This window comes from Platalea leucorodia (assembly GCF_965183815.1).
Source record: "Platalea leucorodia genome assembly, chromosome: 2".
NCBI lineage: Eukaryota > Metazoa > Chordata > Aves > Pelecaniformes > Threskiornithidae > Platalea > Platalea leucorodia.
Genome location: NC_138824.1, coordinates 113,809,861 through 113,828,734, shown reverse-complemented (window position 1 = coordinate 113,828,734; position 18,874 = coordinate 113,809,861). Strand labels below are relative to the sequence as shown.

Sequence of the window (18,874 nt, the reverse complement as noted above, 5' to 3'; positions counted from 1 at the left end):
GAGCCTCGAAACCATTGTTAACTGCTGCCAGAAGACATCTGCAACAACATTGTCACCAAAAAGCCACAACAGCCCTTCTTAAGAGGTCAAGAAGTCTTCAGACCGGTGCTTTGATAGAGGAAATGCTCATTTATAGAGCTCAAGTTGAACAGATCTCATCTGGTACATTAAGGAACAGTCCTTAAAATATTCATACACTGAAACAACTCTAGTCAGGTAGTCTGACATTTTCAGGTGGCATCTTTGGTTTCTGCTTCATCAAATTCAGTGCTATTTTCATGTTTATTTTACCCCTTGCTCTTTCAAAACCTTCTGAACTAGACTTCTCAGAAATGTCAGAAGTATTCTGTCCAGAACATGCGTGTCCTGTGGCAGCATCTGCCCCAGGTAGTCCAAAGGAAGATCCTTCCTTCTATGCAAAATCCAGGTATTTACCCTTTCTGGAGACCACCAAAAATTTTCATGCAGTTTCTTCCAGGTAACAGAAAGTATAAAAAAAGAAATAAGGAAGCCATGGTAAAGCAAAGTAACTATAGCACAAATCTAACCTGGAGCTGTGGAATCTCTGACCCTTGAGATACTTCAATTTGACTGGAAGGCTCTGAGCAACCAGATCTAAGTGGGCCTTACTTACACAGTGGCTAGGTCCAGATGACCTGCAGACCAGATGACCTTCCAACCTAAATTGATTCTAAGTGCCACAAAGTAAGGGCAAAGTAGAGAGTTCAACAGCTGCTTTACACCACTTAATACAAACAGCCTTCAACAAAGTCTGAGAAAATACTTAAGGAAAGGGCACTGAATGCAATGTTTGAGAACAAGGGCTCTAATGTTCTGCTTATGGACAGTCCCACAAGGGGGGGGGACGACGACGGCAGTTGGAGACCAGCAGGAGTTTTCTCATGCTAACGAAGCGCTAACAAAGTTTCAAGACAGGTGGCCCGACTGAATATCACCTACTAACGTGCTCTGGAACCCTCAGATCTCAGGGCAGGCAGGAGTGTCAACCTCACCTTGCTGAAAATGGCAACACAAATTCCAAACTTTCAGAAAGGAAAGTCGAAGATCCATAAATAGGAGCACAGACATAAGAGTGCTGGATTTCAGGGAGATAAATGCCAAAAGAGAAACTCCTCTTGCAGCAAAGCATTCCCTCAGTTTTCAATGCCGTATTAGACAACTGCTTACCAGTTAAGTGTTCGTTACACTTCAAAAGGACGAACAGATCCTTCTTTACTGTTTAGGCAGAGCAATGTGAAAAACAGTAAGATGTCACCTACTTTATGTCTTCCTCCACAGGAGATGACAAGATGGGTCATATGCTTTTGGTAAAAGACAGAACTACTGCAGGACTGAATTCCTTGTGGATATTGGGGTACCTTCATCACAGGGCTGTTCAACAGCAAACGAAAAGCTGATGACTTCTTGAAGGCACTGTGCAACTGAGCAAGAGAACTCCAAAGATAATGCATAGCTACAGATTATGAGGTTTTCTTATCACAGCGTCAAACCCAGTTTACTATATATAGTTTCAGCTGTTTATAAAATATGCATGTGTACTTCTGAAATAAGGGTGTGTGAATGTTCACAGATGAGTGGGGCCCATGAGTACTTTTGACTGATTTTATAATTCCTGTGCCTCCGGGGCAGTTTCTCTCTGAATGGCAATATGCGGGTACAGGAAGTAATCACTGAATACCGGTAAGATTATGCTTATTTGTGCTGAAAGTTGTTTCCGTGGATGTGCTTTGGTTTTGTCCATTGTTTTTCATTGATTATGAAGGTCTTAAACTCTTGACCACTGTTACACAGCATCACAGCCAAGTACATGACAGTACAGAAAAGAGTAAAGCAAACTTCATAGCATGCATAGACAAATATGTGAATTCGACTTTATCCACTCCCCTCACTCATGACATCCAATGCATGCAAAATTTCTGAGAAAAAGATTTTACAAAAAGCCATGCAAGGGTTTAAAAAAACCTGAGCTGTATTTTAATTATTGATTTAATTATTCTAATACATAAACACTATCAGTTGGCTGTGTTTTCTTTGGTTATTATTATTGCTCTACATCTTCAAGCTAGACAATGTATATAATTGAACTTAACAAACACCGTGAATATGAGAGTTCTTCTGAACTACGTGTAACCAAGCGTAAATACTTTGCCTTGAAATCTGATGTTTAATAATCAAACAACTCAACTTTATCTACCAGGAATGTCAGCTAAATTTTAATAAAATATCTCTTTTCAGGATTTTCTGTGAAAACATATGTTCATACACACACACATATGTATATATACACATGTATGCACACATTTATAGGTATATGCAAGTAGAAATACACTCTTCAGGTTACATTGCTACATCAGTGCTTCGATGAAATTTAGGAAATGGTTTAAGGCACAACTGACCTTACATGATTAGTTCTGAAAGGTTTACTTCTTTGTCACACTGATTTGTGACAATCACTTTGCTGCTCTGAAGTCATAAATCTCTGTAGAGATTATAGTATGCCTCTATATGTATTCGTATGCTATCAGAAACTGTGATGATCATTTTATACTAGTGTGAAAAGATGGGGGATGCTTAGGAGACACTTATGTTCATTGTTCTCTGTTCAGATATTTATGACTATGTCTAGAGATAAAAAATATAAATTACATTTACATATTTATGAGCATTTTATGTAATATCTTCATTTCGATTAAAATGCCATCAGTATCCTTACATTACTATAATGCAAGTCAGAAATCTAACTACAATGCACTTGGTTTTATCTTTTTCCTAAAAACTTCCTAAATTAAAACAATTAACAAAATACAGTGTAAGTAGTGATGACTGATAAACAATGAAAATAGTCTGCACTTAGGGGCAATTATGAAATTGTAAAAACCTAATCTATTATACCATAAGATCTAAAAATATCTTTCTCAGTGAAGCAGAAAAAACCTTGTGAGAAAATGCGTGGGCTGCAGAACCATGCAATGCAAATTGAAGAGTGCAGGCAGAAACTCACCTCTAGCTTTGTTCTTTGTAGCAGCCACTGGAAGCAAGGAAAAGATTGCACAAGAAGAAGAGAACAAAGATAGATTAGACAGAAGTTTGGGCAAGTAAGAATACAGAGAAACTTTATCACTATCGATTCAAAGCTAACAAACACCGTTTCTAGGATTATTTGATCTATTTATTTGAGACACTGCAGTTCTATGAGTTAGTTCAGATCTATGATTCTGTCAGAAGACCTGTGTTGAGAATTTAGAAAATATATCACAAAACACACTCAAAAAGCATGGCAAGAAGTACAGAAAAATCATGGACCATTAATCACAAGTAGGTGAGAGCACATGTACACAGAGCACAATTTGCCTTGCCAAAAGTACATTCTGAAGTACCTAAATCTTACGTCATTCCCTTGCTCCTATTTCTTGAAACGCCATTCTCCTCTGAAGGTGATGCAAACAAATATCAGTTAAACTGCAGGTACTCCAATTATTTATAATCTATGTTATACGAACATTGTTTTTCTTCATTGAATCCTATATCTTCAGATTGTTCTTGCACCCCAACGGAGCATGCAAAGCAAAAGGAGCAGATGGTATGTTAACAAACAGTGATCAGTGTTCAAACACAGAGAAAAGGGGGACGGCAATACAGCCTTCCTTGGGTCTCCTGAAGCGACACAGTTTCGTGTTACTAGTTCTAAAGGCATAACAGGGTCACAAAAACAATGATAGGAGCTTAAAATGTTCCGCTGACACCTGCCATACTGCCAAAATCAACAGAATCATTATTTTCTGTTTTGTGAGGCCCAGGGATAATGTTGCTGATATACAATATTAATCAGAGCCCAAAGTGAAAATGGAATCGCTCCGTTAACTGTAGCTTACACAAAAGATACTATCCACGACTCTTTAAACTATCAAGAGCACTCTGAAAAGGCATTCATTCAAGAGCATCTTCATGAAAAAAGGTACCTCAGAAAAAAAACCATAATTCCTCTTCTGCTGGCCCTTCTTCTAAGGCAGAACTACATTAACAATTCAAAGGCAGCTACACTTGTGACCAAAAGACAGAAAAAAAAAAAAAAAAAAGAGAAAGACCACATCTCCTTTCTGCTCTCTTTGCTTCTCTTGTTCACATCTAAAGGTTTTTAAGCTTTTTTTTTTTTTTTTTTGGTCTGGTCTGGTGTCTCACCAGTCAGTCTTTACTAAGAGCGTGGCAGTGAAGGCCAAGTTGCCACACATGAAGAAACTGTTGAAAAAATTAAACTTTTTACTTTAAGGACTGTCGTGGTTTAACCCCAGCCAGCAACTAAGCACCACACAGCCGCTCGCTCACCCCCCCCCGCCCCGTGGGATGGGGGAAAGAATCGGAAGAGTAAAAGTGAGAAAACTCATGGGTTGAGATCAAGACAGTTTAATAAGTAAAGCAAAAGCCACGCGCACAAGCAAAGCAAAGCAAGGAATTCATTCGCTACTTCCCATCGGCAGGCAGGTGTTCAGCCATCCTCAGGAAAGCAGGGCTCCATCATGCGTAACGGTTACTTGGGAAGACAAACACCATCACGCCCAGTGTCCCCCCCTTCCTCCTTCTTCCCCCAGCTTATATACTGAGCATGACGCCATACGGTATGGAATAGCCCTTTGGCCAGTTTGGGTCAGCTGTCCTAGCTATGCTCCCTCCCAGCTTCTTATGTGCCTGGCAGAGCACAAGAAGCTGAGAAGTCCTTGACTGGTGTAAACTCTGCTCAGCAAGAACCAAAACATCAGTGTGTTATCAACATTATTCTCATCCTAAATCCAAAACACAGTGCTCTACCAGCTGCTAAGAAGAAAACTGACTCTTTCCCAGTTGAAACCAGGACAGTATCAAAAAATGTCAATTCTCTAGCTTTTTGCCTTTTTTTTTTTTTTTTTTTAATTTCTTCACTGATCCCTCCTCTACTTCCTGATGCACCATTCTGCACTGCCATCATTCTCCTGACAGTGACAACAAAATAAAAAGAAGCAGTCCCATGATGTCTGAAATCAGCATTACTCCATGGAACAGCTCTGCTTTGGGGAGGTACAACAAATGCAGATGCTTCTGCAGATCTCTTTCCATAAGGCTGTTTAACAAGACATATTCACCTGTAAAACAGCCAGTAAATCTTACATGCACTAAAAATTGCTCGCATAGTAAACAAAATTAATGGTGCCATTCTAATTTTATAATAAGTGTACAGTTTCTCCTTCATGCAAATATAAGTTGATAATGAATGCATTGAGTTCATCAACCTGTTCATTTTCTTATACTTCCCCTTCTTTTTCAGTCCTTAGAATTACACCTACATGAACATATTATCACTTTGAGCCAGAATAATCATTTAAACTTAACAAAGGTCTGGAGGAAACACATGCCCCCTGGTAATTTAAAAGCAACAGGAGACTTTATACTCACATTAATCATTCAAAATAAAAAGATATCTATGTGTGTGTGTGTGTATATATATATATAAAAAAAATATGTATAGGAGAAATTATATATGTACTTTAATTGTTCAGAATAAATATATATACACACATATATGAATATGTAAATTATATATAATCGATGTGTATGGGTACATATATGCATGTATATTAATCTATGTGTATGGTTACATATATACATGTATATTAAAAGAATGCAACCATTCTATGATTAGACAGCTTTATTTTGAAGCCTGAACACTAGATAGAGAATTATTACCTATCATGTATCAGTAAATAAAGAAAAGATATAAATGAGGTTGTACATTATAATTGGAAGTAGGACAGGTTACTAAGCTTGTTAGACCAATTATAACTCTCTGCAAATGCACTAATAGAGGACTAGATGACAGTAACCTTCTTAAAAATGTCATGTTCAATACTTGTAAGTTTTTCCATTGACAGCATGGTCCAATTACAAGTCAATTCGTAAAGTTCAAACTGCACAACAGCCAAATTAGCGGAAAATGGTCTTTCAAAATATAATTCTGCCTACTGAAGGGAACTAGCTGGAGCTGTTTCCATCAATGACCCATCTTTTTGATACCTAGCATGAGTGAAAATTCCTTTTCATTATCATCATTGAGGCTGGTATTTCTTTTTCCAAAGGTGAAAGAATTTTTCTCTCTTCCCTCTTTACTCTCCTTGTCACTCTGTGCACAGAGAAGACAATTTGCACCCTCTTTCCAATATGTTTGAAAATTTTTATCCACCTCTTCTCATTATTAGTACATGAAAAGCCATAGGAGGAGACAAGCATAGATAAAAGTTTCAAATGAGCATCATCAAGACTGAAATTTAGCAGAGGAAGGCTGATCTCTTGGTTAGAGCACCAGATATGGGATAACTCAGCTTTTTATGCCACTGAAGTCAGTGACAAAAGACCTGTGGGTTTCCACAAAAAATCATTACAGTAGAAGGATCTACATTTGCTTTATGCATTCAGCAAATCAGTTGATTTCTCTGCCTTTCACATTACGCGTTATCTTTTTCCCTACCTTGACCTCCGTGCTTGCTGACTAAAGAGACAAGCTCTTCAAGGCAGTGAGTCTCCCACTTCTCAAATTAGTATACTTGTAGGACACTGATTTGAAACTTCTGTAATACAACTAAAGTGAATTAGGACTGACCAGTAATAATTTATGGGTACAATGTAACCTGAAAACTGGAATTTACTGTATTTGGCTGGCACTTACTTTATTTGGCTAAATTAACAAGCCAATCAGGAAACGGATAAAAAGGAAAGGCAATGACTTCTGGTATTTCCCCATGTTCAGCGATTTCTTTATAAACCAAAACACATTTACAAGAGCATTTTTCTTTAGTTACTCTGCCTTCTCTTTCTTAGGAAATTGATTTTGGATAGGGAGGCACACTACAGAAAAGTGTGAACAGTGACCTTTGTTGGAATTTAAGATTTTAAAGCCCAGAGAAGAAAGAAAGACGAAGAGGGAAAAAAGACCATATTCTCAAAAGCTAGGCTGAAAGGTACAACAGAGCTACTAGATTTCTAGGTAATACCGAGAAAAAAAAAAAAAAAAAAGAAATTCTATTAATCCTTAGTTCTATCAAAATTAAACAATATTTTATTTTCTGAAGGCTCTTCTGGTCACAGCATATGGAAAACAAAAGAGTTGGTTACTAGGGAAAGGTCCGGGAGCAAGGGGATCACAGAGCAGCACGAAGTCCAGGTCAGAGATCTCAGGGGAGTCCACCCTGAGCGATCAGGAAAGGGGAGGAAAATTGTGCCAAGTCCTGAATTGTGGCAGTTAATTTTCACAGAACTAAGGTTTTTAGGGCATTTTTTAAATCAGAAAGCATTTCTGCTGTAGCTGTGCTGCTGAAACAATGTTTTTAAAAATCATTGCCTGAATGTAAAATCTGGATTCAAATTTCAAAAACCCTAATACACCCTTGCTCTCAAATATCAATAACATATTGTGCTTTATTTTTCTGTGATATATCTTTCTGACTTCTTGCTTTTTGTATGCCAACAATTGTTAAATTACATTCTTTGATAAATGGTGGCTACAAGTTGTTCAATATTTTCTCCACACTCAGCTGTCTCTATGCTGTTCAATTTTGTGGACATTTTTAGACAGATTTGATATAGCATTTATTTTATTTTTCTCTTATGTGTGATTTATTATTCGATTTGGGGTTTTGTCTTTTGTCTTTGGAAAAAAACACGTCCTTCCAATTACTTCAATAGCTCAATAAAAATAAAAAAAAGGAAAAAGTATTTCCCTCAGATGTCCAGCTTACCTAACCTTTTATGTCAGAAATTAAGGAGAAAGAAAAAAGAAAAAGTGAAAGGTTTGAGGTCAGTGTCTTGTTCTCATTTCACCTATTACATGTACTAAGAACGCAGCTAGAGGAAAAACCAGTACAATATCTAAATGTTATAATGACTAAATGGCTCTTTTCAAGAAAAGAAACAAGATGAAAGTCACACTCATAAAGCACATTGCATTGATTTTCTCCTGAATACAGTAACCTGCAGTTCCAGCAAATTTAGAGGTCCTCTCATCTTCAATAAAAAAATAAGACATCAACAGTCTACAGGATGGACATATTTATTCATCTGTATTTTTACTCCAGTCTTAAAACCTTTTGCGATCATGGAATACTAAAAATTATCAGAGAAGCAGCATACATTAAAAAGAAAAAAACAAAAAACAAAAAACAAAACAAAACACAAAAAAACCACATAACCCCCACCCAAACACCCCCAACATATAATACAGATTTCCAATTTTCAAAAGAAAAGGAGTTATTTTTACACTATTTAAATTGGGAATTTTCTTTTTAATTTTACGATGATGATGATAACTGCATTTTTTTCCTCTGGATAAACTGATGTATTATCACTGGTCATTTAGGTCACCTAAATGCCAGCTCTGACTCTCTGGAAGAGCTCCTCTGTGACAGAAGGCTTAGCAGGATCATTTTCTCCAGAGAATAATGCAAATTATTAGGCTCTCACAGACTAAGAGACCCATTCAAAGCAAGGATACCAGTATGGGCTGTAATGCAGAATGCTTCACCGCCTCCTTTTCAACAACAGTGTTTTCCAAAAGCCACTGAAGGAGAAAGAAAGCACTATCATCACCTGAAATTCTCAGTGGGTTTTTGAGCCTCCTGCAGTGCTGCCTAGTCTTGAAGACTGGCCAACAGATGACACAAAAACATGGGACCTTGGGAGTTCTTTTAGATTAGGATACAGTTTACAAAACCTGGATACAACCTCACGGTTTACTTCTGATTTTCTGACTTCTCATTTGATTGTCTTTATTGAAATGCCTTTGCATTTTAGTGATTTTTCTTTTTTATACGTTAAGTTCTGCACAGTCTTCTCATGGAGATTTCTAAAATATCAGTTAGTGGCATTTGCAGATATAATCAGCACACATACATACAGATAAGTCTTCATCTCTTTATTTGTATAACCATTAAAGATCTGTGCAGTCATGCATATGTAATGATATGGAATTCAAACATGTGACCTTCTATTATTTATTCTATCTTTGCATCATTCTATCCACAACACAAGTTCCTAAGATGACATCAGGTAATTTCCCTCAGAAAGAGATACATTTCACTTACTAAACTCATTGATTAATCTTCAAAAAAACAAGAACCTTTTTGGTTCTGACAATTTAATACATTTTTTCCCTCAGGGTTTAAGAGAAGAACTGCAAATGAACTGGTATGCAAAAAAAGCATGTGATTTTGCAATGACAAAAAATTGATTAATTTCTTTTATTGCAACAATAACATTAAATGTATATAAAAATATAACATTGTATATATGCTATATAATAGTGCTTATGCATCTATATAGTGATTTGTAATCATTTTTCCTCTTAGAACATAAAATATGTTCTTGAAGATACAATTGAAAAGGGGACAAAAATGCAAATTTAGAAGGGTCATGAAGAGGTCAACTGCTGCATCCTCTGGGTTTGAAGCAGTATGAATTATGTTTGGACCTCTCCTAACAGCTTGCCTAACATTTTGTTAAAACATTTGGCGGCAGGGACTCCAAAAGCTCTCCAGGTAATCTGTTTTAGTGCACAGTTGTCCTCTCAATGGCAAATTGTTTTCCTGACATATAACCTAACCACCATAGGTAGGAAACTAGCCCAATTAGTCAACCATTCTCATACCTTCCATGAGTATAAATAACAACAGAACACATATTTCTTTAATGTAACCCTTTGCATATTTGAAAACTTGTTATTTCTCTTCTGTGACTAAACAATCTAGTTCTTCCACTGTTTTAGTGTATGGTTTCCAGCTTCCTCTTTATTGTCTTTTCTTTTTTCGCCCTGGATTTTCAACAATTTGTCTACACTGATCTAAAATCAGGCAAGATATCCAGCTGAGGTGGCACTAGTGCAAAGTGGAATAATTACTTACGACGCCTCCCACCTAGCTCTTCGGCTGTGCACTCCAAAATAGCACTTGGCTCTAACGGAACAGCATCACATTGTGTTCAAGCCCACAACGACCCCTTAGTCCTCCTCTCCATGTTGTTGTACACCTACCTGTTGACCATTTTGGTTTCACATATTTATTTTATCCTTTCTGAACACAGAACTTCACCCTTGTCTTTAGAAGATTCCGTTGCTTTAAAGTTACTTCCCCCATTTGTTAAGGTCATCTTGAATACTAACACCCCCCTCCAATTCCATGAATAAATACTAACATGACTGTTAATCTATAAAGTACAACCCTGTCTCACAGCTACATAGTCTACCACATTCTTTTTGTATATCAGCTGCTCTACTGAAGAATATAATAATTCTTGACAGCAGTAGCAGACGTTCAAATCCAAGACTAACAAGGTCATAAAGGGCTTCAGTTGTGTTCAGCATGTCTACATTCAGCCCATAATTAGCAAAAAACCCTCCCCAAAACATAAATAAACAACTTGTTAAACAAAACAAAACTAATCCATCTTACCTAATGTCCCTCCTACACACACTACAAAACCTGTAGGCAAGCCAGACATAAACTACATAAGCTAATGCACAGATCCAAATGACGAAACACTTCTATATACTGCTGCATCTAGCAAACCTATGAACTGACCATACATCCTAGGCAATAATAGTCAAATGTTCTGTTACTAAATGGCAAACAGAAAATCCAAACAGCAGCTGCTGTATGTTTACTGTGCTCTGTGAAAAAAACCAATGTTTAGAGAAGTTGCTTTTAAATCAGACTTTTCAGTATAGGACTCAGCGACTCTAGAAACTCTATTAAATTATATTTTACTTGGTGAAACTTTGAAAGGAAATGTGACGAAGGAGCACAGGTTCCAGCATTTTGTTTTTCCCCCCACCTTCTCGCTCTAGAATTCAATGCCAAGTAATGACAGAATATTTTCCAGTATTCAGAATCTTCCCTTTCCAAACCAATAGAATAGAGATTTGTAAAATAGTAATTACTGAACCCAGATAATGGGAAGCAATTCATATACTGGAATGGAAAAGCTAAAATTACTGTAAGCATCTTTCAAACTTCCTAACATGCTGCTAAATACATTAAATATTTTAAAACCGCTACTAGATTATCACATGCAATGACTTTTATTATGTGATACTAATCACAAAATATTGAAGAACATGCAGCTCCATTTTCTTTCTGAAAAGTAGACTATAAATATAGTAATTTTGTTCTCGATACTCATTATAACTGGCATGATGGAGATCAGCAGAAGCATCCTATAATCTGAACATCACTAGAGTTCAGGATTCCAGCTGTAGCTGATTCACATTAGCAGCTGGAAACACATAACACAGTATATTACTGTACAGTGAAACTAGAAGATGAGTATAATCATGCCCTAAAGGCTCCTCTTAAAGGCATCCAGATAACATGATTCGCCTGTCCCAAAATGCCAACTTTATGCATGTTATAATGCAGCTGGACATGTAACTTGCACAACCAATGCAAGTTGCAAGTAAGCAATTTCATCATAAACTGGGTTTCCATAAAACATCACACAAATTTCACTTGCAAATAAATAATATAGTTTGTGAATAAGAGTAAATACAATTTTTATATTTAATTTTATCAAGGTACCAGAATGTTGTAAGAAGTATATATTAAAAAAAACCTCCATAGTAGTAGAATGAAGAACTCCACAAGGCTGTAAGTGTGGTTATATCAGGCAGAGATACAAGTACTCAGTTCTGCTCTCAGATCTCTTTTACAGTTATTTCAAAACTCAAACCAAATATTCGAAAACCTTTGATATTCATTCAACACCTCAGACAAGCTATCAAAATTGTTCATCATGCAAAACGTGTACCCACATACTCGCCCAACTTCTGTGTTTATGTCAGGTCTCCAGAAAGAGTAGAAAGGAAAAGATCCTGCTTGGATACACTTAGCAGACTACTTAGGCACAAATTGGCTGTCATCAGGTAACTGATTGAGCACAAGCAGCTGTAAGCAGTGCGCTTACGTTTCTTCTCACATCTGCAGATCAATGCATGCAAAACACCTCAAACTATGCCTTGTCCATTTTGCTCAACCCAAGAGCAACCTGTGATATTCACGTCTCATGTTAGGTTTTTTGTTTTTAATGTATATGCGATCCTACGTTATTACAAACACACATTTTCTGAGTTTACTGTGCTTATATACATTATTTTCCACTCACAGTCCACAGCTCTGATAACCCACAAAGATTTAAGAGTTCTTGTATTTGAAAATAAGCCCTTATATAACCAGCATGAAATCAGAAACATTATAATCAAGAGCAAGGAGCTAAGCAGGCAGACAAACAGCTAGGGTTCTCCTTACATTACCTCTACATACAACTAATTCGTCTGCTGTAAACCCTAGGAAGGTTCTGAGAAGGCAACTGCCTTTTATCGCATGGTTACTTTCCCTATCTTTTTTTTGCTTTATTAATATCACAGCCCATGCGATCTCTGTATAAAAAGTGTTACATCACATTCATAATAGATCGTATGTATGAAATGCTTTCTTAATAAAGTTAAAGTATGTATTAAGGGCCACTGGGACAGCAATTGAAGCATGTGCAAACAAGCACATATGTTAAAGATACAGAATTAAAACCTTGAACAGAAAAATAAGATTATTGTTATTATTATTATTCCCCAAATATTATCCATTTAGGCTTTCCCAGACATTAGAAGACAAACTTGGGTAACTGACAAGACTGATGAAGAAAATACTATAATAAATTCAGTGCAGAGCTCAATTGATAGGATTTTCATAAGTTTAAATGGATGTCAGTAAATATGTTCTAAATCTAGGCTCTTCTTCAGCTGGAGAATGGGAATTTCAGATGTGACTTTTCTGTGATGATTTTATTCAGCCATTAGAAGTTCTACACAGAATTTTCTTCATCACCACTTGCAATCACTGCAGTTGTCACGTCAAGAAATACACTGGAAAGCTTTACTCCTTGTCTTGACCTGATACATTATAGCCATTCCTCTTGAGACCTTCTAAAGAGTAAGTTTCAATATTATGGAACATAATGATTCCTTTGGAACTAGTGAGGCTTACAGGATAATTTAGAGACATTAAAATACCTTCACAATTGAGGGAGTATATATAATAGTCCTGAAAATAGCTATTTGCACGTGATGATAATTTTTTGGTAAAATTTATTTTAACTAAAAAATGGATCAGTTATGTGTATTAAAAATACACACTCATTTCTGAAGACTAATGAAACATTTTTTCTCAGCAATTTTTTGTTTATCAAAGCAAATTAAAAATCTTTAAACTTATCTATACAATAATCAAAATATAAAAATATAATTTAGCTCTTTATGATAAAAGTAGTGAAGATGTAGTATCACATCAACCACGGTGTTTCACTAAGATCCCTAAAGAACAAAATAAAACTTATGCTGAAGTAGTACAAACCACACTCAAATGACTCAGTTTCACATGCATACTTAGTCATTTATTCTCCCAAACAAGGTAGGAAGATACATTGCTTTCCACATGAATTATTTATTGCCTCTGTACTCAGTTTAGATGATAGGGAACTTAATGTGAATCTTTCAACTTAGTCATATTGCTATTAGTAAAGTAATATTAAAAAAAGAACGCTTGCATTTTTTTCATGTGATTTACTGCCATTTTTTCTGTCTTTTTCTGACAGTTCAGGAAACATGGTAAACTGTAAGAAAAAAAAAAAAAAACACAACTAAGACTGCGTACTATACTTAAAGTTCAAGTATTTGATGGCAATTTATCATCTGCTATTCATAGTCATACCAAAAATAAGGCTAACTGATATTTTTCTTTATATCTGGCTTTACAAAAAAGGACTCCACTTCAGTGTTGGAAATAGAAAAGACTCATTGCCACTCCATTTTATCAGCCAATATCCAATTTGATGCCTACTAGTGCTGTTAAGGTGAGAAGTTACTTTGGCAAGACTTATTGAGCAAGACTTATTTCTGTAACTTGGGTGAAACATGTAAATGGGAAATTAGTTTGATAAGGATGCCATCTCCAGAGACAAATTTCATCCCTACTATAGATCTTTTTGACCTCACACCATCTTTCATTGCATGTTTGAAATTTTACCTGACTACATGCATTAAATTCACAATCGACTGGCCATATTAAAAACATTTCATTTCCTGTATATAGTTCTAATCTCCTGCTATGGTTTTAAATGTATATATGTGTTGAATATACAAACTAACACAGTGAAAGTTGTCAGCTATTCTACAACTTTCCCATAGTTACGAGAACTACAGCTGAAAATTCACAAATTCAAACAATTTACAATTCCAGACTTAATATTTTACAGCCCCCCTCAGCCCCACCCTCTTCTTGTATAAAGAAATACAAGCCGATAGTCCTCTATTAGAAAGATACTGGAAGAATAAATATGCAGAATCTACAAGCCTAAATATTCAGAAATTAAAAACTCATAAAACAGCCACTAGATTTTTCAGGCAGAAAAGAAAGTAATATTAAATTCAGAACTTAAAACATTGTTAAAGAAGCTTAAAAAAAAATGCAAATACTTTCCAAGAAGCTATAATTGTTCCATATATGATACTCAATATTGACCTAAGCCCCAGTTTTCTTTGATCTGAGCATTAAAAACATTTCTATTTCTCCTTTAATTATATTGCCACTCTACTGAAGTTGTTTGTAGGCAAGATTCATTTAAGAGTTGATCTGCGTTTTACAGCAGCTATCAGTAGTCCCAGCTCTCCATATCACTCTTGGGTTACTACATGCAATAATATGCCTAAAGTGTTGATATATAAAAAGCTGGAAGCACTGTCTGGGAGGGAATATCACAGAATCACAGACTGGTTGAGGTTGGAAGGGACCTCTGGAGGTCATCTGGTGCAACCCCCTGCTCAAGCAGGACCACTTACAAAAAGCTGCCCAGGACTCTGTCTAGATGGTTTTTTAATATCTCCAAGGATGGAGACTCCACAACCTCTCTGGGCAACCTGTGCCAGCGCTCAGTCACCCTCACAGTAAAAGTGTCTCCTGATGCTCAGAGGGAACCTCCTGTGTTTCAGTTTGTGCCCATTGCCTCTTGTCCTGTCACTGGGCACCACTGGAAAGAGCCTGGCTCTGTTCTCTTTGCACCCTCCCTTCAGTTATTTGTATGCATTAATAAGATCCCCACTGAGCCTTGTCTTCTCTAGGCTGAACAGTTGCAGCTCTCTCTATATGTAATCTGAAAGCTTTTTGCAGCAAGAAAAAAAAAAAAAAAAAGTGGTTTTTAACACTGAGGACTAAGATGATGGGCTGAAAAGCTCTGCATAGGTGGTCAGCAATTAGCATGAGAAAATTACATGGATATTTAAACTCTCTTCAGCTTGCATTTAATCTGAGTTAGTTTCAAAAGGGGTGGCTCACAGCTTGCCAGTCTAACAAGAACACACACAGACTGCTAACATGAGCTGTTGATGTGGTTGTCAGAGCTTTGTTCTGTACTGGGGCCTTTCATCATGTGCCCTTCAACTCTTGGTCTTTAGATGTACATGTTGGCCATACCTCCAAAATAGACCAGATGCCTTTCATGAACTGCTCAGTTCTGTCTATGAGTCATCAAAATAAGGACTTATTAGAGAACAACAGGGTGTATGTACACAGTCAAAGTATAGTCAGCATATGCACCTTGCAAGCAGACACACTAATGATGGTACGTGGTCCACTGTAGAGATGGCACCAAAGGAGAGCTTCCGAATGACCATTAGAAATAACTCAAGTGAAAAAAACAACGTTCTGCAAGTTCTGCTGCTTTGGTGGAATGAAAATGAAAAGACTGAAGCATCGTGGCTTGTAGGTAGCACAGGATCTTTAAAAACTGAGTCTAGGAGATGTAGCAAGTTAATATATTAAGATGAAATAAAAATGATAGATGACAAAAGAAAAAGTTCTTCAAAGTCAACATGAAAAACTAAACACCAGGGAGGTAAAAAAGATGAAACCAGAGAGAAGAGGAAAAAAGCCAAGATGAAGTGAAAAGAAGGGGAGAAGATCAAATTCAAAGATCCAGATCAGAAAGCTCAGAGAATCAAATGTATATGAGACACACTAACTATTATAGAACTCTCAAAATTTCCAACTCCAGTCATCTGTATTTTCAGCATTTCAATATTGAGAAAGTAATTCTAAAGTGATATAGTATATAAGGAGATAGACTTAAGACTCTACAGTAACTGTAAATGAATACTTAACAACATGACAGGAAAGTTTTCATATCTTATTAATAATTACTTCCTTTCTATCATTACGATGGTCTCTGCCTGTGCTCTTTCCTTCTAACACTGCCACAAGGTTGCTACATTACTCACACTGAGAAACAAATGATCTTTCTTATATAAAGCAAATAAGCATGTTTCTTGCACTTCTCACTTCTCAGATTTCGTTTTCCTTTCACATAAGTGAAAATACTCTCAGAATTTAAAAGAATATGAATGTATACCTATTTATATATACATTACATATGCTTATTATATTAATTTTTTCATATTATATATACGATTGTGTATATATTATTTTAATATATTCTTTTATATAAGATAACCATATTCTATGTTATATAACCTTATTCATTCAATACCCATAACTTTATTTAATATATAACATTCATTATTACATTCTATAAAAGAGTACCTAAAGCAATACATGTGATATATACATATGAATAATATACTATGTAATATACAAAAGCGTGTGTGTGTATACACATCCATTACTGCCTGTAAAGTGTAACGCATTTTGGTACATTTGAACAACAATGAGTGAAACCAAGTTAATGTGCACAGCCAATTGAAAAATGAAGGATGAGAACACTTTCATGGAATACTTTTGAGAAACTTTTGAATAATATTATTTTAGGAAATTAAAGAAACAAAGTATAGTCAAAGTGACTGTTTACATGAAATTATGCGATTCTTGGGGTAATCCTCTTATTTAGGACTTCTGAAGTAAAGTATTCTTACTTCTTCTACAATGAAAAAAGTGTTATAGTAAAGAAATGATTTGTGAACCCTGTACATTTCTGAACTGTACAACAACTGCATGTTGAGTCTTTATAGTATTTTGATTCATAATGTGAGTTTTATAACATCCTGGACAAACATATACCAGACAAATAATTACCCAAGATATTCCTCAGTAATGCAAACTGAAACCCTCCTAAAAAAAAAAAAAGGGGGCGGGGGGGGTGGGGGGGGGGAGAAAAAGAATGAACCTCAAACAGTAAACTAGCCCGCAAGGCAGATAAACAAGTTGCTATTGGGTGTTTCTAACTCATTCCTTGACATCTCTGCCAACATGCATCTTCTAGACAACATTATTACACAATTACAATGAGCTAAACAAGCATGCAAAAACCCTTTCTAGCAGAAGAGTATTTATATATAGTGTTTAGCTTCACTCATTGCTGGAAATAGAGGAAACGTTTTGAAACGTCACCCATTTGTAGCAAAAACATCGTTCAGTAAAGGATTCTGAGCGAAAGAACGCAAAAAGGAGCGTGGTGTTGCTATTTTTGTTTTGCTGTCGGAGCACAGCCAAAAGAGATTTGTAGTTCAGCGAGTGAGCAGCAGAACAAACTCCAGCTGTGAACGTGCTCTGCGAGATTCAACCAGGTCCCTAGCAGCTAACTGGGTAGCTCACCAAATTATACCGACATGCTCTTGCGTTGCCCACCTCTTGGAGCACGCCAAAGCAGAGAGTAACAACAGAGGCATCCCCATTCTTATCCTAGGAAACCAGAGAAACCTTTCAGGGCCGTTCCTTAGAAGTTTGTACACGCACCTCTTTCATATTCAGTACAACTCTTGCAGTTTAGAAGAAGTTTGCACATGCAGTCAGTCACAGCATAAATAGAACCTGGCAACACAGCTACGACTACTCCTCCTTAAAAACCTCATAAGCCTTCTCTTCAAAGAGATTTATGAATAATGGGAACTAAATAATTCATGGCACTGCAGATGCCAGTCCAAATAGCCTCTTCCTTTTTAAGGTTTCAGTTTGTAGATGTGTGATCAAAAGCCTTCATCAGTCATGATAGTGGCATTTGTACTCAGTCCAAACAAACCGTATTTGCATCTGAATGTTTTTCATTGAAATCAGAGATATAATATGCAAGCCAAGTTCCAACTAAAAGGCATTTTATGCTATTTAAATTCAGTCAAATTAAAGGCTGAATGCAATCTAAAAGGTGTACTCTCAGAACAGTAATTTGACACATCATAAATAAGACACATTTTTATGTTAGAGTACCTCAGCACTTGTCTGAAAATTTTACACAGCATCTTAACAGTGCTTCCTCTTGAGGAATAATAGAGAAAAGTCCTGCATATAAAGTAATGAAGTAAACAGAAACTTAACACGCTGCCACCAGTTCAAAGATTTCACTTACTCGTACACAGTTACACGAAGCCAAGAAGGTAAAAGTAGTTGCTCTGCGAAGGCAACATTAACCTGGAAGAACGTGCTACTACATTTTTGAGCAAATAGATCTGTGTCTCATACATCATCTTCTCACCCTGTTTTATTAATTCTATTTATTAGTAAGGTGAGGATCATTCTTTGCCACATCCATTGCTCAGTTTTACTACTACATTTAAAAGTACCACAAGCAGTCCCTCAAAAAATAACAAAGGGAAGAAACCAGTCCATAAATATCTCAATTATTAAACGTGGAAGAACTCATAGGAATTTCACCTTGGCAAGAGAAAAAGCAGTAGGATCAGATTAAAATTCTTGTTCTTGCCAAGGGGAAATAAATACAACTTGCATAAATTGAGGTTAACTCTAATTTTAAAAAAGACTATTAAGAGCCTAAAATGCCCTTTTCTTAT

The 18,874-nt window shown here is 36.3% G+C and overlaps 1 protein-coding gene across 1 annotated transcript in view; it reads right to left on the bottom strand.

Annotated features, from left to right (window-relative positions):
• CADM2 (cell adhesion molecule 2) overlaps positions 1-18,874 on the bottom strand; it is a gene marked incomplete at both ends in the record, with an annotated part of 665,566 nt that overhangs the window by 222,332 nt on the left and 424,360 nt on the right. The window contains one exon of the mRNA XM_082337960.1: positions 3,023-3,049. Within this exon, the coding sequence (XP_082194086.1) occupies positions 3,023-3,049 (27 nt within the window). The remainder of the gene's footprint in view (positions 1-3,022; positions 3,050-18,874) is intronic.